The 18,655-nt window shown below is 40.8% G+C and overlaps 1 protein-coding gene across 7 annotated transcripts in view; it reads right to left on the reverse strand.

The window, feature by feature from the left end:
- Positions 1-118: 118 nt before the first annotated feature.
- LOC110974142 (voltage-dependent L-type calcium channel subunit alpha-1D-like) overlaps positions 119-18,655 on the reverse strand; it is a 137,575-nt gene continuing 119,038 nt past the window's right edge. For 4 of the 7 annotated variants that reach the window (XM_087135211.1, XM_087135206.1, XM_087135207.1 and 1 more), the window contains 5 exons: positions 17,748-17,954; positions 13,521-13,559; positions 9,500-9,923; positions 7,806-8,186; positions 119-6,029 (listed from right to left, as the gene is read on the reverse strand). In XM_087135211.1, coding sequence (XP_086991337.1) covers positions 5,625-6,029; positions 7,806-8,186; positions 9,500-9,923; positions 13,521-13,559; positions 17,748-17,954 — 1,456 coding nt within the window. In that variant the 3' untranslated portion in view covers positions 119-5,624. The remainder of the gene's footprint in view (positions 6,030-7,805; positions 8,187-9,499; positions 9,924-13,520; positions 13,560-17,747; positions 17,955-18,655) is intronic. The other 3 variants (XM_087135209.1, XM_087135213.1, XM_087135212.1) reach the window with 2 other exon arrangements.

Raw genomic sequence — 18,655 nt, forward strand, 5'->3', positions numbered from 1 at the left:
AATAAAAATCAGTATTGGCCCTAAAAGTCCATGAGCCACACAATTAGGGGAGTAAATTTAACTTCGTTAAATTTGATCACACACAATTAAAGGTTTTATTACATGTCATTTTTATTGAAACAATCCATGGAATATATTACAGGGATATGTAAATACCTTCTACACAATATTGCCTACTATATAAAATCTAGGTTATAATAAATAATATATAAATGCCTTTGTCTGTCAAAGAATTACACTTGTCAGAAAAAAGTACTTTCTTACAATTGAATAAAGATCTTAAACTGGTAGGATTTGGTTAATGTTGATCGACCAAAAATGTGAAACAAACATTCTTATATAGCGAAATTGGATGAGTCACTCTAGGGAAATTGATGGGATTTGTTGAAAATGGTCTGCTGTCTTTGAAAAATACTGTATTTGGTTCTTGTATTTACATATGTATGCAGGAGCCAAAAACATAAAAAGGGTCCAGACGGGATTCACAAGCGTCCTGTCATGAAACTTTCTGAGTGACGTACCAACAGAACCACCCTTCTGGTGGCCAATTTAAATTATGAACGTGCATCATGTGATGTGGGACTTACAAGGCTACCAAAAGACAAACACAAAACCTGACCGTGAATGGACAGGCACTGTATGAAGGGAGTCGCGCACAAAACAATGCAGGAAGTTGGATGTGAGACAGTCAGAAGGAACATTTTTTGATCATGCCTTCATTTTTGAAAACTAGGAAATCATTTTGTTTTTGCTCGTCACCATCAATGTAAATACATTCAAGAAATTCCAATTGAAACTGACGTGACATGGAGGGGAACACATATGATGTATGTGTGTGGGCTCTCACAGACCCAACATGCTCTGAAAGCAACAAACACACAAAATCACATCCCCTTCAGGGCCAAGTAACTCGAGCATGCAATACATGTGGTAACTCAAAATTAAATGGATGCTCCACAAATCTGTAACCTCTCTCACTTTATTTGCAACGGTGTATTGTGGAAGCTCCAGAGGCCCTGACAAACTGAGGGTGCCGAGATGGCAGAGATGTTGATTCAAGTCATGCGACTTGGACTCGAGTCGAATACAAGTTGCTATTTATGTGACTTTGACGTGACTTTTGGAATTGTGGAGAAAAATGACTCTCTGCCATTTTTGCCAGAAGTACTGTAGTACATGTGGAAAGTGAACAATAAAGTGTAAGTATGCTAATTAAGCAAATCAAGTTTAATAGTCTGAAACTCCTAAATTGTCCAGCAGATGCCTTACCATGTTTGAATATTTCAGATGGGTAAAATTCCACACGACTTGTACTTGGGCAAAGAGACCTGTGACTTGCCTTGTGTTTGAACCAAAGGACTTTGGGATTTGACTTGGACTCGCAAAAAAAATGACTTGTGACTTGACTTACATTTTGCCTGGTTACACTTGGCGAGTATTTGCTTGTGTCACGGAATGTACATGTACCAAATGGGGTTGGCAGTTACCCATAAGGCCTTGCTTCACCTGTACATCCTTCACAAAATTCTGTGAAGGGCATTTGCCTGTCCCAGCACCCCTAGCAAAAAAAAAAAGGCTAAAAATCACTGTTGCCGACACTAGAGGGCGCAGTTTTTGGGGACACTATAGAAATGAATTCCTGAAAACAAAGCTTTACAAATTGAAATGAAAAGTGGCAGGACACTGGAAGCACAGGTCTCAGTCCAGGGACTGCCCTTTCCAATATTTAAGGCTTCCTATTCAGTTCCTAAATATTCATAAGTGTATGATTAAAAAATACAGACCTTGGATATGCAACATCAAATCAATTACAAGATTTTAAATCGTATACGTTTATATTTGACCACAGTACAGACAATATATCTCTGTTCATTTTTTAATATGAAGCCTGCAGTGAAGTTAAAACACAGAGGATAAAACTGCTTGATTTGTACACAGGTAATTTAGTTTTAACTTTTGGGCACTTAGTGACTTTACAACATTCCAAAACTGCTGACCAGGCATTTAATTCCAAGAACCTGTATTTAAATGAACCAGAAAAAAATTATAAATGACACCATTTTGAGTCCAGCTCATAATACACATCTTGTGACCTTAACAAGTTTTTAACAAGTAAAAAGGAAGAGATAAAAATGCAACAATTAGTGAGTGTTTTGACTGAACCATTTCCATTTGTATTTTACACAGCGCTGTGTACTATGGCACAATCAGTTGAGTTGTATAGTCACATGTTCTTTGGGTTCATTCGGAAGACCAAATGAGCCCTTCAGTCACACACCCAATAAAAATAAAACCTGGATTTCTTTCAAAGATGACCTGCTGGTACTTGGAGCAAAACAGACATTTTACCCAGAAACCTAATCTCATCTACAGACGGTGAATTTTATTTTTCCACATAATATCATTTTAGAGCCTTTTTCTCAAATTTGGGTTCTAACGTGAAGGGATACAGTGGTCCTATCGGAAAAAAGCAATGTTTCAGATGATAGAACTGAAGTTCAGTTCAGTACTACTGCAAACAACGAAAATATGAAAATCTCATCTATTCAACCGCAAAAACACCTGATATAAGCAAGCACAAAAAAACAACAAAGACGTGCACATTTCCAAGCCTATAATAAAGAAACATCAACCTCTCACAAAAATTCACCGCTTACTGTAATAAGATATTGATATTTGAGATCTTGGAAGATCGATATTTTCTCTTTGGGTGAGGGACACTGAATTCGTGAGCTTGAAAATTATTGAAATGAATTTCCAGACAGGTTTTGGAACTCCATTCAACCCATCTTTTTCAATCATGTTTGGCTTTGGCAGCAATCGGGTGAGAACACAACGGGTTGGTTGACTTGATCAAGGCAGCTGGGAACGAACAAAGAACAGGATGAAAGCGGCGGATTGACGGTGGACAATAACTGCACATGAATGTGGAGACAGGTTCAGCGTCACTTTCAGTCACTAGATTCTGGGACAAAGTCAACACTGCAGCATCCCCACCAAAGACACATCAAGATGAGTTGTCTAGGAAACAAATTCATTACTAATTCAGTATGAAAGCGGGTGGGTATTGTATGGATGAAAAGAATTTCAGATAACAAAGCCGAGCTATTCAAACCTAATGTGCAAGGGGGACACTTCAACACAAATTTACTTACTCGGGTAACATCAGCTCCAAAGATTTCTAGTTATTGCTGATTCTACATGAAATTGATGACAGAAAACACACTGCCAGAAGCCTCAACCACAAAGAACCAGTCGGGGAAAAAAAAAGTTGACCGATACCTTATTTGTCAATACCGACACAACATATGGTGATGAGACGAAGCCACAGCCATAACAACTGGACTCGGATGTGGCTTGGTGACGGGTTTGATGCATGTGGCTCAACACAGAGTACTTCTTGAGAAGATCCTGAAGACGTTTACTGTATACTTGATCTTAAGGAAGCACTAAAGGACTACGACACTTGATGTAATTGTTATATCTCTCAATGTCAAGTACATGAATTGGTTGGGCCCAAAGCCACAGAGCTGCAAAGCACAGGATATCTCTGTTGAATAGTACTATACTCCTCCTAATATACAGCAGGCATACGGCTTCTGAGGTAACGTGTTATAAAAAGAAAGACAACAAAAACCTCCATGCACACTGTAGCGCGCTGACTCTCATATAATAATACAGACCTATGTTCAGCACAGTGCTTCTGCAATATTCTATGTGACACCGGGCCCTGTCGCCCATTACCGTTGTGTGTGTAGCTGCTACCACTGCTTACGCAGTAACCATGACGCTGTTGCTGGGTCCCCCGTGCCATAAACAGACTGCATGTCCATAACTCAGCTGTAGAATACAGGGCACCCTTACAACTTTAGTACGCTACAGACAGATCAAAACCCCAAAATTTGAAACTGAAAAGATGGCTGTGGTCAGACAAATTCACAGCCCCTACACTGCCATCTCTTCCAGCTGTGCAAAACCAGAAGGGCCAGGATGGGCCAGGATGCAAGATGGTGCCGTTTCCATGGTAACACCCACCAGAGGGAGCCCTCTACTGTTATTGTATCAACAGGGAGTAGTAGATATATGAAGAAGTACAGCTACAGTTATCACAGTAAAAAAAAATACCTCGCTCTTCACATAGAAAAATCGTCACAGTTCCTGTATAGTTCCCCCCCCCAAAATGTAGAATGAACACGGCATGCAGGCACCAGTGTGTAATTTAAGCATAACATTCCAACTGAAACCATCGGAGTTTGGAACATACTTTTGATTAGCTCTACTAACTGAAAGCAGGAAAGGTTACTGCCCCCCCATGATAAATTCAAGAACAGTTCATCCACTGTGGACAAGCCTGATACAGGCTAGAGTGCCATACATGATCAGAGTCAGTCATTCTCATCAAACTGCAATGACAGTACTAGAGAGGAAAGCGATTGATCTCTGGGGTACAACACCTGTGGAAGTGGTGATGGTGGTGTTGGTGATGCTGTCAGGGGTGGGCTTGATCCAAACTGAGTCACTGACTCACATGTTCAGGTGGTGAACACTACTTTTTAATTGGTTTTGTCAGAAGAAGTCAGAGGTATGGCTAGACAAGCTTAAATGAAGGGGGAGGGTATGAAATTGCCATATGACGACCCTGGCCAGAAAAAAGAGATACACTGTCCCAAAACTGGGGAACGTTTTTCTCTTGGAGACTGCTTGAAAGTCTCATTGACAAAAAGCAGATGGGTCATGTCACACTCCCCCTACATCCCATCCCTCTAGTGGAAAAAAGGTGGGGGAATGTACCTGACTCTTACGTGCTAACATGCTACAAGTTCAAATTAACAACTTTCTGACAATAAGCCAGTGTCCCTGGTCATTACAAGACAGGAACCCTTTTGCAGAGAAGACATCATCAGGCGAGATCCATTTCTTGTGTTGGGCTGAAACCACACAGCACTCATGATAATGAAAACCCAAGCAATTGAGTAGAGATTTGACAATTCAAAATGTACTGCAGATGCCATGTGGTGGATAATTCCCCTAGTCAACTTATCTCATTCGGTTGTGCAGGGTGCCATGCCCCTGGAACGGGAAAGCTGGAGATATCAAATACCTCGTTGCTGGTGGAGAGGGGGGAGGATTAACAAGCAGTAACCATGACGACTGGAGGAACAGCGGGGAGAAAGTTGAATCTGTTTGACTTTAATCCGTCACTCAGTAAACAGCAGAAGTAGTCAAGGAAATGCTCAACAGATTTTAATACTGCATGCGTAGTGGCGCATTGTGTTCTTCTTTCAGATTACAAATCAAAACAAGAGATGGTGTTTGACGGTACGCACCGACGTGGATGGTCAATCACAAGAAGACGTGCAGGTAGACGTGAAGATGTGCAGGTAGTGGCGAGTGAAGAAGTCATCTCTCCTCCATAATTCTAGACAGCCAAAAACAACACTCTCCGAGTCTTCATGTTTAAAAAAAAATTTGCATTATAAAAGGCGATCCATTGGATGTGAGGGCCATCCCATCGGATGCGTGGACTGTTCACATTCCTTCACATCCATCAGATTCGAGAACTGTTCAAATGAGTATATTACATCAGGCATGCAGCGCATGGAATTCAAAAATCCCCACCCCTGCTAGAGAGTTGTTACGTAGACCATGTCTCCGCTGGAGTCCTTGGGCTTGGCATCATCATCATCGTCGTCATGATCATCCTCGCCATCATTCTCACTGTCGGTGTTTTCGCTCTCCAAGTCGTCCTCCTCCTGGCTAGTGCCCTTGCTGTTTGTCCGAAAACCGCCCTCCCGCGAATGGCCACGCTTACGCGATCGGGACCGCTGCGTGTAATCCTGCAGCTCGTAGCCGCCGAGGTGGTCGAAGTAAGGAAGGGACGTATCCCCTTGCTGGTTGGCCTGGATCAGTCTGTGGGCGGCCGCATCCATCTCTGACTGGCTCATGTTGCAGGCCTCGGCTAGCTCACGCTCCACCGTGCTGATCAGGTCACGGTCGTGGATGGGTGAGATGCCTTCTTCCTCCAAGACCTACCCCCCCAAAAAAAAACCAGACAAAATGACGGTCATTTCTATGAGCAACAAAAACCAATATTCTGTGCCAGAAATGAATGGACTCCCCACTCAAAGGGAGGAGTTTGAAATTCATTCTCGGAGGGTTGTCTAGCCCAAAACAAGAGCTTCCCAGTTCTGCAGGAATACAGGAATGGCTTCACAATAACTGAACAATTTTAGAAATCTTAACGAGATCAATTTTCAAGATCTTGCTTTTACAGTCAGTTAGCATTCTTTTATGGTTCATTAACAATGAAAGACAAATGACGAAACAGAAAAAAAGTTGGATAGCAAACTCAGTGTGGCATGCATGATAAATGCCATGCATTTTAACCATACGGCATACACTTATGCAAGTAGCGGCATTGATCAACAAGTGATTTGCCATCAGCACAGGCCATAAATGCTCAGCATGTCACTTGGTACGTGTTCACTGTCAGTTCCAAGTTATTGCTTCTACTTATATCAAATACATCTCCAATTACCTGTACATCTAGAAGAAAGACTATCAGAGAGAGATGTACATATACAACGGTCACAGAACAATTCTGTCTTATGTAACCAACTCTATAACTTCGATATGCCAAGTTCATAAACAGACTGCACGTGCATTGGATTTTGTTGCCACTAATAAACACCTACATGTAGGTTTCTGTAAACAAGTAATATGCAAAAATCATGCACTCGATCATCCATCAAGCTCGGACTTTGCCATCATGGCCTATGGCTGTGCTTTTGCAGTAATTCTTAAGCCACAAACCTTGCCCACTCAATCTTGGAGATGTAAAGTTAGGCTCTGAAAATTGGAAAAGCAGTACAGTTGAGAATTTTGCTGATGGCTGGAAAGAAATGCTGTTAGAGTTTTGGCAAACTGCTTTGACAGTTGGCACTGGCATCCCGGATAACTGCCCATTTCAGCGACGTCATGTCAAGGACTTTTGCCAAAGCATTAATTAAAGCAAAATTAGCACTGTCAAAAAAGCAACGCATAAACTGAGCAAGATCCGTGTGGCATTCATTTGTGCAGCAACCTTGAGTTGGAAAGGTGCCACAGATACATGTCCTGTTAAACTGAAAATTAAACAAGCATTTGTTTGGAAAGGTGCAACAGAAACATGTCCTGTTAAACTGAAAATTAAACAAGCATTTGTTTGGAAAGGTGCAACAGAAACATGTCCTGTTAAACTGAAAATTAAACAAGCATTTGTTTGTAGCATTTTTTAAAAACACTTTCTTTTAAAAAGTTCGTATTCTGCTCTTTTGGATACACTCAAAACACTCGTACACTTTTGTGGTGGAACAACACTAGTACTCGTGGCCATACTTGCTCAGACCAACTACAAGTATTTTATGCAACAGAATTGATCATTATGCAACAGAATTGATCATTATGCAATGGAATTGATCATCATGCAACAGAATTGATCACAATGCAATGGAATTGATCATTATGCAACGGAATTGATCATTAAGCAACGGCATTGATCATTATGTAACAGAATTGATCATTATGCAACGGAATTGATCATTATGCAACGGAATTGATCATTATGCAACGGGATTGATCGTTATGCAACTGAATCACAGGACGTTGACCTTTTCCCACAATGCAGGGTGGGTTTAGTTCATATAAGGCCCTCCAGTGACAGTTTAGCGGTATTGTGAATCGTTTCCATCAGATGTTTCCTTGGCATGCTTTAGGGCACTTGACTGATGTTATGAGAATAGTGATTCAGATGAGGAATTGCATACCTGAGCAACCAGGCTCTCAGCACTCCCCTCCACATTTTCAGGCATCTGGCTGGCCGCTGCCTTGGGCCCCTTGGGGATGAGCGGCTGGCGAACCCTGGGCTTGGTCAGTGCCTTGAAGAAGGCAGTGGAAGGGTCACGGGAGGTGCCGATCTCACCCGTGGAGTGCCGCAGTGCCAGTGGCTCCTTGGCTGAGGCGTTGTTATTGTCTGTGGGCAGGAGGCTGTCGCCCCCGCCCCGGCCACTGGCACGGCCCCGGGGCGGGGTCGGGGTGTGGTAGGAGGATCGGACACGGCGGGGGGAGGAGGGCGGAGTCAGCCACAGGCTGGGGCGGCCGTCATCGCGAGGCTTGCCCTCGGGGGTCATTCCGGCAACTGCCATGACCTGTTTGTGGACAAATGTACCTAAGTACAGTAGTCTTATATACACGTTGCCAAAACAGAAAAGACGAGATGAGAACAGAATAGCCGTTAACAATGAGATAAATATCATTCAGGAGTACAAATGAATTGTGAATTACAAAGGGAACATGACTTGTATGAAAACTGAGTTGTATATACAGTCACACACATTCAATTTTTTAAAACACCACTGATGTGACAGGTTGGGCATTGCTAAAAATTTAACCATATCAGTTTAAAAAAAATAAAACTGATAACTCATGTTTGAGAAGAGATAACATCAATATGCAAAATGAAAGATTAATCACAATGAAAGAGTTACAGATTACAAGAATGATTACAGTGTTAACTGTCCAACACAAGATCACATACTACAAAGGGAAATTAAGAGGTATACAATGGAAAATGATCACGGATTAACAGAAGCCCTTCCCTTCCTCATCAAACTCAAAAGATCTTGAGGACTGTGTGGGGCCAATTTCATGAACCTGCTAAGTATGGAAATTTACTCCTCACAGAAAAACAGGCTTAGTAGCAACAGGTTACCGGTCAAAATGCTGTGCAAAGTGTACTACTTGAGAACTAGTTCACTGCTTGCTTCTAATTAGCACAGAAATCAGCTAAGCCATGTTTTCTGCTATTTTTACTAAGCATTTCCATGAAATTCGGCCCACATGATTAACAAAGAACAAAAAAGCATCTGACAAACAGGAGCAGGTTTTCTCAAATATGCCAAGTACTCAAAGTTCTGACAAGCTGTCTGCTTTGTAAGCTACACAGTACATCTCCAGCAATCAACAGTAGTAAAGATAAAGTTTACAGCTAAGCAAAACACACTTCATATTTCACTCATTAAAACCATCAAACAGTTTAACATTTATCAGAAAGATGTATTAGTTGACAAAGATGTCAGAAATAAAATTGGTCCCATGGACCAGCACGGCACACATAAATGACTTCATCATGTTGAGCAACATTTACATGTTAAGACCAAATCCAGCCAAAAACGAGTTATCAATTTCAAGCTTTGACTTTGTAGGTTAATATGTGAAAGAATCACTCTTGAATCTGGATGAATATTTTCTGTGAAGGATTCTGCCACTTGGAACATACAAGTTCATACACCAAGTCGGCAAAAAAAATGTGATGAGGGTAAAGAGGTCAGGATAAATTGTGGTATATGACAAAGGTGGTGAGCACATCCGAAGCAAGATTCCAGAGATCAGGGGGAGGAGTAAAGACGGCAGAAGGACAGTGAGGAGACGGAGGAAGGGTACCCGGCTGTCATCTCTTTACCTGTGCCTGGGCAAGCTTCAGCGGCACAGCTGTCTTCCTCTCGGACGCCGGGCGGGGCTCGGCCTTACCCACGCAGGACAGGAGTGAGGACCCTGAGGTCCTCGCACTGCTCAGCGGCGGCACCTTGCGGCCCGCCATGGCCGGGTAGCTGTTGCCGCCGTCGCCGCCGCACTCCCCACCTGGAAGACTGGACTCGTCACCGGGGTAACGGGAACTACTCGTCCCCGTTGCTGTTGGGAAGTCGGTCAAGGAGGAGGTCTGTGGGGAGGCAGAGACACTGCGGGAGCCCGAGGAGCAGCTGCGGGAGGGGGAGGGGGTGTGCTCGTGGCTCAGCAGGGGCGAGGTGGCTGGGTGGGAGTTTTCTGAGGATGTGTCATCATCTTCATCATCATAGCACTCCGTGGTCAGCGTTGGAGGAGGCTCTCTGCCATGGGGAGAATTGAAAAAAAAAAATCACAATAATCTTCATTTTCTGTTCAAAATCTTCATTACGTGAGATTCAGCGGCAAATTCAGGATTCAGAGTGCCAGAAAATAAAGACCTAACCACCTTTAGCAGGGAAAGAGTCAATTTTCTAGTAGATGAAAACTTCTGGACACTTTTGTGCACATCACAATGAAACGATAAGGGAGAATTTTGGAAAGAGGGAGGACAAAATTCAGAGGGGCAGACACCATTTCTCAAAATGAAAGTCCAAAGATAATCCTGAAAGCAAAGTCAAAGACAATGCTTCTAGAAGGACAGCTCTCTTGGCTTTCTTGTACTTTTGTGGAGATTTTGAGAACAGATCCACTCAAGTCTGATTTGAAAGAGTCACTTCCAGATGAAACTAAGTGCCTTTGAAACTCAACCACTGTTCACTTTTTTCTGAACAAAAGCAATATTAAAAGGCTTGAGCACGCTGCCTGAATTTGCCGTTGACAGTCTCGTTTCAATCATTAGTACATGAGCTTCAAAACAAACAAAATGCTGAAACAAGTTTCGTGTTAGCACAATACAGCTGATTATTAAATATTACTTTTAAATGCTGCTACTGTTTGAGAGGAAGGAAATCAAAAGGAAATATTAATCTTTATTAAAGAAAAGAACACTAAAACATTAATCTTCGTGTCAAAACCTGCTCAACATTGCAAGCAGTTTGCCATCAGAAACTGCACAATCATCCAGGGTGTGAATATAAAAACTTTTTCTGCATTAAAGAGACTAAATTCCCCCCAAAATTCAATTTATCACAAAATTTAACAACCAAACCATACAGAATAAGCAGGAGTTCTCAATAAAACTTTGCTACATCAAGCGATGGTTATTATAATCACTAATAAGGTACTGCAACAAAAAAGTCTATAAAAACATTTCATTTATCATGTTTGATTTTGCTTTTTTCCCCTTTCTTTTTTCCTTTTTTTCAGCAAAGCTCACGCATCAAATTTTAACCAAATGTCGGTTAACAATCTACCGCTGTTCAAACTGGATTAATCTTTGCTTCCTGATAGGCTACTGGCTTGCATGCAAACACTGAAGTGTTTGGGGCTGTGGCAACAGGTGAAGGGTTAATAAAGATTTTCTAATACATTAAATGAATAAATTGTTTATCCTTTTTTTTTTAATCATGCAAAAGTGCTTTTATAACCCCTGGTTGACTGTGAGGTAAAAATAATTCAAACTACTTAAATTCAGATGAGGAATCTTCCAGTTTGACGCTTTTAATACATGAATACGTCAATTACTGGACTGGGGCATGCCTGAAACGTTAAATTGACACACAGGAGGGATTTAGTGATATAGCGGGGAGGGAGGGTGTTTGCTAGATTACTACTCTTGATCTACCAATCAGAGTGCAGAACTCTTTCTGTTTCATTCTGGCTATAAGATTGGTTGGTTGTGCAAGCCATCAATCAATCACAACACTGATTTTAAAAAATATGAACCCCCTGCACCACTTCCCAAATCCAACTAATGATTTCATTTGATTCGACAAGTCACCAAATACTTATGGAGAAATGTTTTCACAAAAGGAGAGGAAGTCTAAAAACCAATCAAAATGGCTAGGTGAATGGGTCCACCAAATATTTGAAAAATACAAGGAAATTGAAAAGTCTACTGAAAAGGTTGAAAGGTTGGCTAACAAATAAATGTACTCATATTTGAATCAATTAGATCCCATAATCACAACTCTTTGGATTCAGAACAAATAAACAGATTGTTACCAACAAAAACTATAGAAAAAGGAAGAAGGGGAGGAGGCTGGCAAATAGCCAGGTAGTAAGTTTAAATGAGGAAAGGGGATACAGGGGTCCAAACCACTTGGATTCTTTACATCTTACCTGATGATACTGAAATTCAGGATCAGAAATTGAATATTTCCATTGTTATTCAACAGTGCATAATTTGGAGAAAAATGCATGAACGGGCAGAGAACGGTTTAATTAGATGCATCAAATGGTCTTAGCTCGCCTTCCAAATTAGAACTTTACAATGCTCACAGTACACATGGACGTCCATTTCTTCTTCAATGTGTCAATACTGCTCTGTAGTCATACAAACCTGTGTACATCATGAATTTCATGTTTAAATATGAGCAAAAACAGGTCAATGTTGTTGTTGTGAGATTAATGGCACCTTTGGCACTACTGAGCCCTTTGTGCCAACTTCAAGTACAGTAGCTGAGTCACAAAGAAATCTTCCTAACAGCAAAGACATCAGGCTTGAACTTTGAGAATAGTGACGGATAGGAAGAAAAGAAAGGACAATACAAACCTGTGTACATCATGAATTTCATGTACAAATGTGGGCAAAAACAGGTCAAGGAATGAGTTGAAGAATAAGTTTCCCCTGTCTAACAGCACCCTCTAGTGGTGAAAATGGGACAACCCTGGTGAGGGCCTCGCACCACATCCACTGTGCACATACACTTGGACTCTTCCTCCTCATTATGAGCAGCACTATCCGTTTGTGCACATTCAGTTGCAAAACTGGTTTGCGCACATCATGTGCAAGGCTTGGATTTGATGAGTGTGACAAACTGCACATACTGCATGTGCATAACATGTGGGCATGTTACAACTAAACCATCTTTCCAATAGTGCCAAGGAGTTCTCTATAATATGATCTTACATGTGATATGATCAAAAGTTTACCCACGGTCTCTCACTTAGCGATGCCTCAAAGGTCACCGGTTTGTCAGTTTATGGCACAACTGACTATATTAGATCCAGCTAACAAGTAGCCCACATACGAGGACCACATCCAGATCACACTCAAGATCAACACAGAAACTCAACAATAGAACCAGACTGTTCAAAACCATTTGAAGAGGACAAGTTTCGGCCACACAAAACTTGCCTACATTTCTACTACAGCATATGTTAATGAGCGACCGTGGCAAAAGAGAATGTTATTACAACGAGTGAAATCAAAGCTGATCAACCTCAATACTGGGTACATTATATAGGAGTCTTAAAACAAAATCAGAAATCTGGAGTTCTGGAAACATCTACCACTTATCAAGAAGAGAAAAAAAAAGAAGTTTGACAATAGGGCAAACAGAATTACCTCTTACAATAAGCAGACACCACAGAGCACTGAGAACATTTATGCTCAGAATCGGAAAACAAAAAAGCAAGATTGCTTTATACTAACGTCGATGATAAAGTAATGCAAGAAGGTAAAGAAATAAAGGGGTTGAACAAATAAACCTTCTTTCGGCAAAAACTTGGACTTGTTTTTGCAACATATCTCAAATAGGTCAAACGTAATTAAGCCCAAAAGAGATTTTAAAAAATGACATGGTACATAACCAACTTACCACGTGCGAATTTTAGAAAAGAAATTCGAAATTCCATACATGTTCCTTAAAATATCAATTATAAAACAAAGCAAAAGAGGAAAAACAAATGACCGAAAGCTACGGTGACAACCAAGTTGAGATTCGCAGTTAGTTCATTAGTTCATTGTTAGAATGATCAAATGTTGGAAAAGTGAGTCGGTTGGTTAATGTACAAGAGGCAGTAAGTGGTCTTACCTTAGTCTGCGCGTTATCCTTAAGATACTCTTAGGTATACTAAACTCGTCAAATTGTCAAAAAAACAACCAAAAAAAGATATAATTCATCAAACAGCATCGGTGGATATAATCACACAGCGGTGAAACTGGAGAGTGTTCTCCTACAACATCCACTGACGTATGAGGTAATGTATACCTGCCAGCAAGTGGCCCCTGAAAAGAGTCAGAGGCTTTAAGGTATATGAACCGATTTCCTGAATGGGGACTTGTTCCCTTTCTTTTCTTGAAGGGGGCAGTGCCGAGCTTCATTTTACAATTGTACTTTTTTGGTCCCGTGGCCACGCTCAGTGGACGAGTTTCATTCTGCAGTGATGTACTGCTAATATCCTCGGCAGGAAGTGAGGTGAATCCACTACTGCAGAGAGGGGTTTTTCTGGGAACTAGATCCTGTTGAAACTTAGAGCTTGGGGGAGGGGGAGGAAGGAATGGTATGTTCACAATATCTTCGGAGGCTGGTGAGACAGCATCTGAAATAACACAGCTGCGTACATGTAATTGGATTAGTGTTCCATCTGAGAATTTCGGAAACTTTGCTTTCAACTTACTTAAATCTTGCCAGGATCAAGACCTGAATGGCCTTGTTTTAACATGTTTTGTTTTTAAAACAAGATCCCATTTCTTTCCATAGCCTCCAAATATCTGAACTTGTAAACAACATTTAATAAGGGAATAAATATGTGCTTGGCCAGTCTTCAATGCACACTCAGGAGAATGGACGCGACTAATGCTGGAGCCACAGGCGAGGGCATTATCAGAATCTTCAGCACATATTTATTCCCATTCATAAATACCTTTTTTTTGTCAGAGAGTCAAAAGAAGTCAACATATGAGAAATTTCAAATGATTCTATTCTAAAACTTCACTTTCATTTTCCCAAACACCACCGTCCGTTTAGGGCATATTCCTTTTCAAAGTTGTCCAACAGAATTCCCTTCAATGAATTTGGTGCGCACACAGACTCCTGACCAATCAGACCCAATTCAACAGTCTCGTATCCATGTGCCAGCATGTGATTTATGCAGCAGGCATTAACACTTCTCAGTGGGCATTATCAAATGTTAATACACAGTAATGTGATGCATTTTGACCAATAGGAATAGAAAAACTTTCCCAGGTATTTATGCATGCAGTTTAAAGAAGTATAAAGTTGCCTTCTTGGATGTAAACAATTACCCATTCAAATAAGCACTGCTTCAGTTTTTCCACAATGCCTCAGAATTTGTCCAAAACGGTGGCAGAGAGAAGTCTTTTGCAGTTCAATCATTTTTCTAGTTGGTCCCAGACTATTAAACGGCTTGTAAACAACATCAAAAGGTATACAACAAAATACCTTTACTGCTCACGGGCCAACTTGGTACTGAAGATTACTTTCAAAAATAGTTTTTCCTGGGCATCACAGATAATTAACTACATGAATAATGTGTATATCTACAAAAAAATGTCACTATGCAGTTAAGATTCTCTATTGCTGAAGTGCATCATGAGGCCCCTTTTGAGTCTGCAAACGGCTGACTAAACAGCTTCTTCCCTGCAGTCATTTTGCTTGCTTAGGAGGAAGGAAGTATTTTTTCTTCTCTCTCTTCCGCCTTTCTCCCCCCGCCTTTTGTTTCCTCATAAAAGGTGCTTTTTAGTCAAATCCACTTTGTTCTGGGTTGGTGGAGATCCAGGCCATATTATTTGCTCAATAAACACCCATTTGATTAAAAGTCCTCTATTTGGATTTCTTGTATGCATTTGATGTTTTGATTTTAATGCCTCCGGTGCAAAGGGTCAAAGGGATTGATGAAGAGAAATCTAAACAAAACTACGCTGCAGCCAATTCCAGAATTTTGATTGCATGAGGGTTATAATAACATTTGGCAAGTTAAACCTTTCAGGGAGAACTTTCAGGAAACTGCAATTGTAGTGCTGTACACTAACCGAATGGTACATTTTTAATACTAATACAAAATCATGCTTTAAAAAAATCAAACCAAGAGTCAGAGTTTGGCAAGGTCAAAGGACAAGCGTGACTGGTCAAAGTAAATGGAGACACCCAAGATGGCATCTGAAATGGGCTTCCAGAGCTATGGACTATCTCTCCTGACCATGCATTTGAAACTACCGAGAGCTAAACCTTGCTCCAGATATGGTTAAAAGGTTTTTTTATTACAGAACTCAGTCAAACCTAGATCATCCTATTATTAATTTATCAACTTGATTTCAAGCATATGAACTGAGTTAAGACAAAAATCTCTTTGTGACAGATATACACACTGTCCTTGTGTAATGTTCATACTGATTTCAAGTCAGTTTATTCAGATTTAATTCATGAGGAAAATTCAAATGTGCAGCTCAATTTACAGTTTTTCAAAACACACAAACACACAAGATGCCCATGGTTTCAAGTTTCCTTTTTTAAAGTAAGAATTCAACATAGAGAATATACATGTAAAAATTCCAATGCGGTACTGACAATGTCTAGAAAGTATTTCAAGATGATGGACGAATGGACATACATCTCTGAGATTGTGAATTTTCATAGATGAAGATTTCTGCGGTTTATTAAAAATGATGCTGGTTTAATGTGACTTTAACCTCAGCTGTGATCTTGTGACTGTTTCACTGATCAACAACTTCCGTATGCCGGCTGAGTGAATCAGGAGATTAAAGGCTTCAAAGGATGGTTTGGAAGATTATAGCTGAGAGTGGGAATTGAACCCCATCCCAGGAATAGTGAAAACATTATTTCCAAAAGCTAATCTGAAACAAGAACAGAAGGTAGTTTTAAAATGTTTACCAACATCATGTGCACCTCCCAATCCCACAAAACATTTTTTCCTGACATTGACAATCTAGGTAAACAGAAATGGTCATGTTCAGCGACAATTTCTAAGAAGTGGTACAAAAGTTACACAAATTTCAGGCTCCCTTTCCTACTTCAACTACTCACAAATTTATATGTACACTGATCTACAATGCACGGCATTCTTTTCCTCTAGTGAATACTTTCCCTTGCATAGTTTACAAGCAGCCTTTGTCACATGGAAAAAATGTTTACAATTATTTAAAACTTGTTAAATAAATATGAAGCGGCCGTATTTGCGGGGGGACCCAATTTCAGTCAGATTCCCCAACGTGGTGTATTCGTTTGAAAATGTTAAATGTTAAGAACCTGACTCTACTCTATGATTTCATTCCGAACCCCCCCCCCAGGTCACCTGGTACCATCCCATTAAGGGTTTCAAAATGTATACAACATGGTCAGGAATATGACTGAAACTGGTTCTCCCAAAAAATACGGTCTATTGTCGGATTTATATACGGTGTATATAAACCAGTTTCAAGGATTTCATGTTAAAGAGGAGAATTTGCAAAATGGCACCATTTCTTTCCAGAAATATGGTGTTTTTATTTTGGCATCAGAATTTCAGTGTTTCCATTCTCTTTTTCCCCTAAAGCGTCAGACTAGTCAGTCAAATAACAAATCAAAAGGAGAACTGAAAATCAGTTATTTCAAAACAGAGTTATTTGCCTCCAGATAACCAGTGTGAATTTTTGGATGCTAAAATTGTTTCACAAATTGATGCCAATTCTACCAACCAAGTCTGCATCATTTGTAGTCCAGCAGGCATTCAGAAGTTGTCAAAAATCACAGTGTGGACATATTTTAAGTGGCTGTCAGTTCAGTGTCTCAATCAATGATTAAAATTTTCAGTTGTCAACAGAACAATATCAATTCACTCTTCTCCTTTTTCTCAGCGTGGAGATAAAAATGACCTGGTTTCGAATCCCACCCAAAACAAAAAGTCAAGTAGCTTTCTAAGCCCTTTCAAATCCTTCTAGGTTTATACAATCCATTAATTTTGGATTTTTGCCCTGCCCGATGTGTGTTTTAACACTGTATGCTCAGTGTATGCCCCCGAAGACTTGTGAAAAAAATCACGGGTGCACTTGGGTGGGATTCAAACCTATGACCTCCTGCTTACTAGGTCATCTTATACAATCCCCACTTCTGAGACACTTCCAAGGAATTAATTGTTTCATTTTCACAAGACGAAATGAATCCTCCCCCAAAGAAAGAATTGATATACACCTGTGCAGTACTTTTCATAATCGCAAGGTGAAGCAAACTAACAAGTGATGACACATCGTGTATCATCTTTCATTTGTTGAAGGAAAGGAGAGGAGGTCACCATATTCTTACCGGCTATAATCCCTGTACGGTTCCCTGTAGGGGTCCTGGAAGGGCTCCCTGGAGTCTCCGGCATTATGCTCCATCTCTTGCCGTCCCTGGCCCAGTGTTCCGTAGTTCTGGTCGTCAGCGTGGACACTACCATTCCGGTAGGGGGGGTCTAGGTGGTGGTCCTCTTCAGACAGCAGTGGTTGTGTGGCCTCGTGGCTCTGGCCAGAACTTGGAGGGGGAGGGATGGGTAGAAGGATTCAAGGAGGGGAGTTATTTGAAGTAGGAATGGCAAAACAAATTGAGAACAGACTGGCTTTTGTTTTTCAGATCTGTGAAAATCGTGGGGTCAGTTCATTAGGGCTTGTAACTCCTGGCCACGGTATCAACAATTCAAATCTGACATCCTGGCATATTTGGTGGCCTGGAGCATGTCACTTTACCCCATTTATCCACTCTCCACTCAGGAGTGTAAATAGGTAACTATGAGAGCAGAGATGGTCAATGTGGTTGATAAGCCAGTTAGTGCTTGAAATGGTTCCACTGAGTTGTATACTCCCCAGGATGCTGAGATGATTAAAGGAAAGTTCTAAGACCCATTAAGCAAGGAGAGTAAGGCACCATTTCAAAATTATTATTGGGTAGGTGTTGGACAGAATGGTCCGGCCGATACATTTATTATCAGTTGGCTATCAGGTTAGGTGTTCTCAAGGAGCCAATTCTAACTGATAAATGCCTTTTTATTGCATTACTTTCAATGGAGAAACACCCCCTCCATCATTCACTCAACACAAGTCAGTCGGATGGTCCTGTCCTATAGTCAACCGATAGGAATTTTGACATGATGCCTAACAGTGAAGCACCTTGAGCAACAGTGCTGGTTGCCTATCATTATTATAATAAGTCATGGAGATGTTGGAACAGGAGATGCT

This window comes from Acanthaster planci, linkage group LG04 (genome assembly GCF_054643075.1).
Source record: "Acanthaster planci isolate LZ-2023a linkage group LG04, COTS_SCS, whole genome shotgun sequence".
NCBI classification, from domain to species: domain Eukaryota; kingdom Metazoa; phylum Echinodermata; class Asteroidea; order Valvatida; family Acanthasteridae; genus Acanthaster; species Acanthaster planci.